Source organism: Melanerpes formicivorus, unplaced genomic scaffold (assembly GCF_026170545.1).
Source record: "Melanerpes formicivorus ecotype bairdi unplaced genomic scaffold, bMelFor1.0.p_v2 SCAF_3, whole genome shotgun sequence".
In the NCBI taxonomy this organism is placed as follows: domain Eukaryota; kingdom Metazoa; phylum Chordata; class Aves; order Piciformes; family Picidae; genus Melanerpes; species Melanerpes formicivorus.
In genome coordinates this window covers 22873793-22883514 of record NW_027142355.1, presented here as the reverse complement: position 1 = coordinate 22883514, position 9722 = coordinate 22873793, and the positions used below count along the sequence as shown (strand labels likewise).

The 9722-nt window shown below is 43.0% G+C and overlaps 1 protein-coding gene across 3 annotated transcripts; it reads left to right on the top strand.

The window, feature by feature from the left end:
- Positions 1 to 20: 20 nt before the first annotated feature.
- Positions 21 to 8558, top strand: ATP5F1C (ATP synthase F1 subunit gamma). Of its 3 annotated transcripts, XM_068168709.1 has the most exons (10): positions 21 to 126; positions 906 to 940; positions 1880 to 2011; positions 3345 to 3549; positions 3989 to 4132; positions 4985 to 5049; positions 5587 to 5742; positions 6974 to 7070; positions 7871 to 7910; positions 8420 to 8558. In XM_068168709.1, exons 1-9 carry the CDS (start codon positions 83 to 85, stop codon positions 7875 to 7877), a joined length of 885 nt encoding a protein of 294 aa, XP_068024810.1. In that variant the 5' UTR covers positions 21 to 82; the 3' UTR covers positions 7878 to 7910; positions 8420 to 8558. The 3 variants fall into 3 exon arrangements, with proteins under 3 accessions (XP_068024810.1, XP_068024821.1, XP_068024831.1); XM_068168720.1 differs by lacking the exon at positions 7871 to 7910; XM_068168730.1 differs by lacking the exons at positions 7871 to 7910; positions 8420 to 8558 and having other exon boundaries at positions 6974 to 7074.
- The last annotated feature ends 1164 nt before the right edge of the window (positions 8559 to 9722 follow it).

Sequence of the window (9722 nt, the reverse complement as noted above, 5' to 3'; positions counted from 1 at the left end):
TCCCGCCACCGTCATTCCCGACTGCGCGCAAGCGCGCTGCGGGCGCGCTGACCTTCAGCGGGGCTGTGGTGGAGGCGCCGCCATGTTCGCCCGGGGGGCTGCTGTCGCGCTTTACCAGCCGCAATGGTAACGGGCGGGGACGTGGGCCGAGAAGAGTCCTGTAGGGACGAGGGGACGCGTCCCGATGCTGGGGGACACGCGGTGGGGCGGCCCCGCGGGGCGGCGGGGGCCAGCCCCTCGAGGCTGCAGGGGTGACGCTCCCCTCGCCCGTGGGTGGCGGGGCCGTTGCTCGAGTCAGACCCCGAGGTGCTGTGGGCTGCGGTGTGGCCGCAGGAGCGGTGACCTTAAGGTTGAGGGCAAGCGGCCTCCACGGGGCTCCTGCCCTCGGCGGTGACCTGCTGGGGACGGAGGCCCTGTCTTTTCAGCAGCCGTTCTGTGAATGGGGGATGAGGGGGAGATGTGAGCTTATTGGGAAAAGGCCGGTGGGATGAATGGGCGAGGCAGGAGAAGTGACAAAGGACGGCTTCGCAGGCGACAGACCTTGCAAGGAGACTCTGCTCTTGTCAGGAGACGGTGTGGCCACCTCTGCGTCTTTTCAGTCAGCTTTATAGAACAGCTACGTTTTCATTGGAATTGGAACCTTCTGATGCCCTGCTGTCTAGCCTGCGTTTGCACTGTGTCATTATCTAAGGCAGCGAGTAATGTATTAAATGATACACGGTGTCATAGGAGAACAGAGAAAGATCTTGATACAAGGCATGTTTTAGAGTGGCTTGTCTCAGACACAGATTTTTCAGAAACAGCAATTCACTTTTCATCCCTCTGAAATGGACCTGTCCTTGATAGGTGTTGGTCTGCTAGACAACGGGTGAACTAGTCTAATTTCTCCTGCATTCGATTTTTAGGGGCCAAGTCAGGAATATGGCAACTCTAAAAGACAGTAAGTACTGGTTTTGTTTGCCTTTGAGAGAGGGAAAGTGTTGCAGGGAAACCATATGTTAAAATACAATTTCAGTTAGCCACCGTTGAGTAAACTGATCACAATATAGCATGACACTGCTGTATGAGACTCTAGCATTTCTTGTATTGAACAAGTGTCTTTCAGAAAAGGCTTTGCTTAAAATGATTTTAGCACTAATTCAGATGTCATTTCAGCAGTCCACTGTGGTCTTACTCCTATCTTCAAAATAACTATCATAAATGCTAAAAAGACTTTTTTTTTATCACCTTTAAGAATTAATCTATGTTCTGTTATGTTTATTCTCTGTGTATTTATCCAGTGTTGGTGGAAAAAAAGGTTGACTGAATGGTACCACTTTGGTAATGCTTCTTTAAGCCATTCCTTGCAGGTTCTTCTACAGGGATATTGCCTTGGAGTTGTGTTTGTGGAGCACCGGTTTTTTCTTTTCCCATTAGTATTTGCATAAATCTCTTTTTTAACACAGTCTAAATAGAGGAGGAAGTTTATTCTGTCTCTTCATACTATGAATTCTTTCTTTTGTTTCCTCTCCTTGTTATCTGGGAAGAGATGACAATATGCCTCAAATTATATACTTGTGAAACAGGTAGAAGCAGAAGGGAAGAGAACGGTAGAAATATATTATGTTGGGCTAAACATTAAATAAATGTTATGTCTGAAGGAAAAAACACATCTATTGTAAAGAGGCATTTGGCTTAGTCAGATTGTTACACTTACTGCCATCCTACTACAAATGCTAACATCTTTCAGGAGGTTTATTTGTGCATTATTTGTTTGTTTATTTCCTTCTTTGAGGAACGTGGCAAGATATTTTTGCATGACTTTTGATAGCATTTTATTGCTTGTTTTAATGTCTTTATGCTCAGTAAAGCACATGACCTTCAACTGTTAACCTTGTAGTTACCAGGCGCTTGAAGTCCATCAAGAACATCCAGAAGATTACCAAGTCCATGAAGATGGTTTCTGCAGCAAAATATGCTAGAGCTGAGAGGGAGCTGAAACCTGCAAGAATCTATGGAACAGGAGCACTGGGTGAGAGAAGGATCTTATGCTGTGTGATGCACAGGGAACAGAAGAGGAGGGCTTTCATAGTGGTCATAAGATGCCTAGACTTTTTTAACCTTTTGGTAGTTTTATTCCAAACAAATCTGCATCTCTAGACCAGCTTGATTGTTCCTTGTAAGTAGTTTATAGATGATGATTGTTAAGAGTTCTAGTGTGGAAGTCATCGTTTCTGATTACTTCTTCAACTTTGGGGGGGTTTCAGCCATAAAAGCATAATAACTCAGAATTTCTGGCCTGCTTCTATCAGTGGAGTTGGCTCCTTTCTCAGTAGCACCTACAGCTACTGCCAGATACTGTCATTGTTAATGCTTGGCCGCACATGCTCTTGAGGCAGTGGACCTGGAAGAGTGAACTTAACTAAGTAAAAACACTGACTGTGTGATACCTGATCAGAGGTGCGTCTGGCCTTGAACTGTTTCTTCATTGTCTCTGGTCAGATCACGTGCAAACTGGCTGTGATTTGGAACCCCTTTAGGAATTACTTCAGTTAGAATACTTCAAAGGTATTTTGATATGTCCTATTTAGTATGACCTTGAGAAGCAGGCACATGTGAACCTCAGGTTCAGCAAGGGCAAGGTCCTGCACTTACTTGGGTTGGAGCAATTCCCAGAGTCAATAAAAGTTAGGGGGTGAAGGGATTGAAAGCAGCCCTGTAGAGGATGTAGTGACGGTGCTTGAGAAGCTGGACACAAGAATTCAGCTGTGTCTGGGGCTGCATCAAAAGGAGCATTGGCAGCAGGTTGAGGGTGGTGATTCTTCCCCTCTGGTGAAATCCTTTACCTGTAGTATTTTGTCCTGCTCTGGAGTGCTCAGCACAAGAAGGACATGAACCTGTTGGAGTGGGTCCAGAGGATGGCCACAAAGATAATAAAGAAGGATGGAATACCTCTGCTGCTGAGGATAGGCTGAGAGTTGGGGTTGTTTAGACTAGAGAAGAGAAGGCTCCAAGGAGGGATCCTTTATTTGGCCCTCTTGTGACAGGAAGAGGGGTGGTGGTTTTAAACTGGAAGAGGGGAGATTTAGACTGGATCTATGGAAGAAATTTTTTTACAGCAAGGCTAGTGAGACACTGGCCTAGGTTGCCCAGAGAGGTGGTAGAAGCCCCATCCCTGGAAGCATTTCAGGTCAGGTTGGGTGAGGCTCTGAGGAACATGATCCACTTGAAGATGTCCTTGCTAACTGTAGGGGACATTGGACTAGATGAGCTTTAAAGGTCCCTTCCAACCCAAGACATTCTGTGATTTGCTTCCTGGCACCCTTGAATAACTACTCCAATTTTTTAATTTTTTTTTTTTTTAGCTCTGTATGAGAAAGCAGAAATAAAGGCACCTGAGGATAAGAAGAAGCATCTCCTTATTGGTGTGTCCTCTGACCGAGGTCTGTGTGGTGCTATCCATACATCTGTTGCTAAGACCTTGAAGAATGAGATTACCAACCTCACAAATGCAGGAAAAGAAGTTATGGTGGTTGGAGTAGGTGACAAGATCAGAGGCCTGCTTCAGAGGTAAACAGGAGAAGGGTTTGGTTTGGTGGGTTTGGCTGGTTTCTGTGGTATACATTTCAAGATTTCTTGCAAATCTACATGGGCTTCACAGGCAATTGCATTTTTGTGTTCCCTTAAAAAAAATACAAACAAATCCCAAACCTGTGATCATGCTAAGATAGCTTTTGATCATCTGGACATTAGTGAAACCACTGCATACCATTTTTTTGAATAAAAGTTTTAAAGCTAACACCACTGGTACTGCTACAAGTCTGTGTGTATCATGTAGCTATCATAATGATTTCATTTGAAACAAAAGTCGAAATATATGTCAGAATCCAATTCAGCAAAATGCTTGGCTCTGAACCCTCATAACTTACTGAACTTTTTGCCTCTTGGTGTCACATAGTTGTGCTTTAGAGCATCTACTTGTTCTAACAGAGTTTTGATATTACTGCAGGACACATGGCAATTATTTCCTGCTGACATTCAAAGAAGTGGGCCGGAGACCTCCAAGCTTTGGAGATGCTTCGGTTATTGCCTTAGAGTTGTTAAACTCTGGATATGAATTTGATGAAGGCTCTGTCATCTACAATCGGTTCAGGTAAGAGTCAGCTGAAACTGCACTGGGAAAATACTGGGTAGGAGGCTTCAAGGAACATGTTGGCCCAATGAAATATGAAATGTATATGAAATGTAAATGAATATGAAAACTGAATTGTCACCATTTACTTCATTTCATGAGGAATGAGGGCATGAGGGTGTGAAGAGTCATTTGAGGTTTTTCTTGCTAGAATCATAGAATGCTTTGGATTGGAAGAGATTTGGAAAGCTCATCTAGGCCAATGCCCCTGTAGTCAGCAGGGACACTTTCAACTTGATGAGGTTGCTCAGAGCCCTGTCCAACCTGATCTGGAATGTTTACAGGGTTGGGGCTCCTAAGACCTGTCTGGGCAACCTGGGGCAGTGTTTCACCACCCTCAATGTGGAAAGTTTCTTGCTTAGATATAGTCTGAATCTGCCCTCTTTTAGTTTAAAACCATCACCTCTTGCCCTGTTGCAACAGGCCCTGCTAAAACAGTTGTTCTATGTTTCTCTTTAAGTACTGAAAGGATGCAGTAAACTCTCCCTGGAGCCTTCTCTTCTCCAGGCTGCACAACCCCAACTCTCTCAGCCTGTCCTTGTAAGAGAGGTGCTCCAGCCCTCAGATGGTTTTTGTGGCCTTTTGTAATAACTGTGAATGGAATTCTCTTTAGACTTGAGTGGATGCATGTGTATTTACTCAGTACATGTTTATATGCATATGGTGTCTGAAATATTATCATCAGGATTACAAGAAAACATGGATTTCTTTTGTGGAGTTGGAATGCCACAACTTGTCTATTCTAATTTTATCTTAAGCACTCAATTTAAACTCTTTTAGTTCAACTAAATCTGATACACTGTTCTTATACAGGTCTGTCATCTCTTACAAGACTGATGAGAAACCCATCTTCTCCCTTGAAACAGTTGCTGGATCTGGTAAGCTGTGAATTAGCAACCAGTAGTTAAGTGATAAATCCCATAATAAGAGCTCTGAATGTGGGGGCATCTTGTGTGTAGTGTAAATTTAATGGATTGTTTTATCTTTTCAGTCCAAGGCTGCCCTATCAAGGTGCTGTGGGGCAAGGAGGTTAAAAAGAACAGTTGAACTGATCCTGGTTTGAGATTGTCTCTCAAACAAGAATTAAGCATTTGCAAAACTCCATCAGTTAGTGTTTTCAGCCTGTGTATTGAGTCATTTTGCACTACTTAGTGAAAACCCTCCAGAACAACACTGTATGGGAAGGTCCCTACAGCACTATATGGGAAGGTCAAACTTAACACACCAATAATGTGTTTGACATTGGTCAGAATCTGATTTGCCTGTTGTTAAAATTGAATGAAAAGATATAAAATATTTAAGCTCTCTGCTACTTAAAATTTTATTGTGGAAGTACATGCACAGAGAAAATTCCTCTGCACTGCCTTAAGCAGAGAAGCAGGTCCTCTCCAAGTCCACACTCTCCTGTTTTACAGAAAGCCTGAGCATCTATGATGATATTGATGCTGATGTGCTGAGAAACTACCAGGAATTCACATTAGCAAATATTTTGTACTACTCCCTGAAAGAATCCACCACCAGCGAGCAGAGTGCTAGGATGACTGCTATGGACAACGCTAGCAAGAATGCTTGTAAGTGTGCACTGTGAGCTTCCTGGGGCTTTGGTAGCTTAGCATGAAAGTACTGACTTCTCTGTGTAGTTCTTTGTGTCCAAAATTGTGAAAAATGAGCTGGTTTCTCTCTTAATTCCATTTAGAGAAAGAGGTGATTCCCTCTGTGTTTAAAAGCAAATCATGCTTGCATTGAGTTAAAATAAGCTATGTCATACCATGGTATTTACTGGTCAGCTGTTTTTCAGATGTCTAATGCTGATATTTCAAATTATCTGGTTTTTAGAGTGTCTACTAGTAGTGTTATCTGTAGGGGGGTGAAAAACTACTTGGTATTCTGTTGATATAGCTTCTCTTTCATAGAATCATAGAATGGTTTGGGTTGGAAAAGATCTTAAAGATCATCTATCTCCAAGCTCCCTGCTATGGGACTAGACCAGGTTACATAAAACCCCATGCCACTTTGCTTTGAATGCTTCCTTGGTTGGAGCCTTCTCTGGGCAACCTGTTCCAGTGCCTCACCACCCTCATAGTGAAACATTTATTCCTAATGTCTAATCCAAATCTAGTTTCTCCCAGTTGGAAGCCTTTACCTCTTGTCCTGTCATTACATGCCTTTGTAAAAAGTCCCCCTTCAGCGTCCCTTCTAATACCAGAAGGTTGAAGTAAAGTCTTCCCTGAGCCTTCTCCGGGCTGAACAGCACCAACACTCTCAGCCTGTCTTTATAGGAGAAGTGCTCCAGCCCTTTTATAATTTTTGTGGCTCTCCTCTGGACCCAGTCTAACAGATCCATATAATTTTTGTGTTGGGGGCCCCACAGCTGGACACAGTACTCCAGGTGCAGTCGCATGAGAGTGTCAGGGCAGAATTACCTCCCAGAACTTGCTGGCCACACTGCTTTTGATGCAGCCCAGGATTTAGTTTGCCCTCTGGGCTGTAAGCACACATTGCCAGCTCATATTGAGCTTCTCATCCACCAGCACCCCAAGTCCTTCTCCTCAGGGCTGCTCTCCACCCATTCTCCACCCAGCCTGTATTCATGCTTGGGATTGCCTAGGTGCAGGACCTTGCACTTGGCTTTGTTGAATTTCATGAGGCTGGCATTGTCCCACCTCTTGAACCACTGAAGGTCCCCGTGGATGGCATCCCCTCACTCCAGTGTATCAGCTGCACAACACAGCTTGGTGAATACTTTGTCTGTATTTGAGTGCTTATATATATTTAAATTACAACCTTCTTTTTTTTTCCTAGCTGAAATGATTGACAAATTGACCTTGACATTCAACCGTACCCGTCAAGCCGTCATCACCAAGGAGCTTATTGAGATCATCTCTGGTGCTGCTGCTCTGTGAGTACCTGCTCAGATGCAAAACAGGAGTTGTTGCAAAGTGGTGTAATGCTTGTGCATCCTGCTTCAGCCAAGTTAGCAGGAAAGGTTGGGACAATCTGTGGCGTGACTCCCAAGCTTATGAGTTTGCACAATTCTACTAACAAGCATGAAATTTGGGGGGTCTTTCTTGGCCAGATAAAGTTAAAAAGCTGCTAAAATGGATCTTTAGCCTCAACACACACCCTTGCCTGGTTTTCCTCCTTTTTGTATTCTGAGAGGGTTTCCCCCTTCTTCCTTTCTACCTGGGTTCCTCCTAGTCTGCTGAAAGCCCAGTAGTGTTGGGTGGGGGAGGGCCTCTCAGGTGACTGGCATGCTTTTGGGTCAAGCAGCCTGGTGGTGGTATTCAGAAGCTGAGAATTTGGGGATGTGGTCAGAAAGAGGAAAGAATTTCAGACTGCTGCTATCAAATGTGTATTTTGCTTGTAAGTTGAGTATTTTGCTTATTTCTATGAGAAATATAGTGAAGGTGTGCCCTGCAGGTTACAAATGTGTGGGTTTAGACCACAGTTTGTAACTGCATGTGTCTGATGCAAGTTGTGTCTAACAGTTAAGATCTGTGCTGTTTTCATATGCAAATACATGTGTTAATATCCTGTGTGGTTACATAAGGCCTAGAAGACCAACTGTATGGCAAGAAGATGCTGTATTGTGCTCCTCACAATACATCCATGGTCATAAATACGTTCATTGTTTTGCCTTTTTGCATGAGTTGCTTCCTAACCTGCTTGTTCTGTTTTTTCTCATAATACCATAACCAGGGATTAATCGGAAAAAGCGCTTCAGCCAAATCCAAGAGAGGTAAAGTTGCAAAATAGAAACTAGATTGTGTTTTTAAGGGAATTAACACAGAGAATCTCAACCTCAAGTGAGGAAGTCACAATTGAGTGTCGTTGATCAAACATCCCTTCCCAAAGAGCTGGGAAACTGCCCAGTGCTAGTTTGAATTTGTCTGAACAAAAAGTTCTTCAGTAATTGTAATCAAAATACATCTATGAGAGTGTCCATCCACATTTGACAGGGTTTTCTGGGTTTTTTTATGGGTTATTGGATTCATTTGGAGTTACTCTTTACATTTTTATAGTGACCTGACCTTATGCAATGACTTTAAAATGTCTTTGTATAAGATCTTCTACCTAGAGAGGTTTCTGTAGATAAATAAGTATATCCAAATTCAAACCTTAAAGGAAAAAATATTTTGGAGGGAGGGGATAAGGAATATTTGTGACTTGAAGTATTTAAATTGGAGGAGACAAAAGTTTTAAATAAATAATTAAAAGGGTTTTAATTTTCTTCAATTTTCCTTACAGATGAAGAGGAGCTCTGCTGAGCATGTGGTTTAACCTGCCTGTGTCTGTGTTAACAAGGCCACTCTGTTATTTTTTGAAGAAGTGGTAAAGCCCCCAAAATCTATAAATTCTTAACAATAAACCACCAACATGAAACAAATGTTCTTGGTAGTTCCATGGAGCTCTTGGTCTCTTAAGTGTCTGGATGTGACTTTGTTAGTCTTCAAAACATCCTTTTTCAAGGCTGTGCTGTGTATTTTGTATTTTATTTGGCACACAAGAACATACCAGGGGGAGCTGCTTCATTTGAAGAGTAGAAGAGGTTGGCTGCCTTCACCTTGTAAGTGCTCAAGAAAGTGAGAAAGGATAAAACATTAAAAAAAAAAAAAAAAGTATAACAGAAGTGTAAGGAAGAAAAGTTAGTGGTGTGGTGTAAGCATGGGAGTAGCTGCCACTCCAGCAGACAAAACAAGAGCCATGAAGAGCTCAGTGATGTACATGGTGGGAACAGACAAAGGGTTTGCAGAAGAAAGCTGAGAAGACTGTAAATGGCCTTGAACTTCAAGGCATCTATGAGTATGACATGGGCACAGGTATAAGCAGCCACCCTCTCCAGCTGAGATGAACCTAAGTGAAATGGTCTAGAAACCAAGTGCTGAGCTTGAACTAGTGATTCCTTAGAGGTAAACTGGGTAACAAAGTGAGGTGTTGAGGTACCCTGGTCTGTACAACTGTGTATGTACATTGAGATATACACAGGGATAAAGGAAGCAGTTTCACAACCTAAGGCTGAATCAGGGAAATGAGAGACTGTCCTGGAACAAATCTGTTATATGGGTAGAAAGTGCTTCTGATTACTTTTAAGGAACTATGGTTCTGATGCTGCTGCTGTTCACACGGTGGCACACTGGTTGGAATGGGTGAGTTCAAGGAGTGCTAAGAAATGGGAAGACAAACAAGCTATTGGATGTTGTGACTGTAGCAGTCCTTGATCTACGCAGTTCAGTTCTCATAATCTGGAGCCTGTGATTCTTCAAGCATCATTTCATTTAGAACCCCTTTAAAATCGTGTTTTGTCTGGTTTTCTTTCGTACCCTAATGTGAGAAACATTGCTTTGAAAGTGCAAGCCCAAAAAGATAGTAGATTGTAATTCACTCACAATTAAAGTTGAGAGCCCCTTGGCTTATGCAACTCCCATCTTTTGAGGCAGTTCTGAAGATGAGTGTTCCCGTTTTTGTCTGTTAGTGTACCTGCTCTCTGTTCCCTCCCACGTGAAATTACATCCCCATTAAGGAGCAATTTAGGGCTACTGCTGGCTTGCTG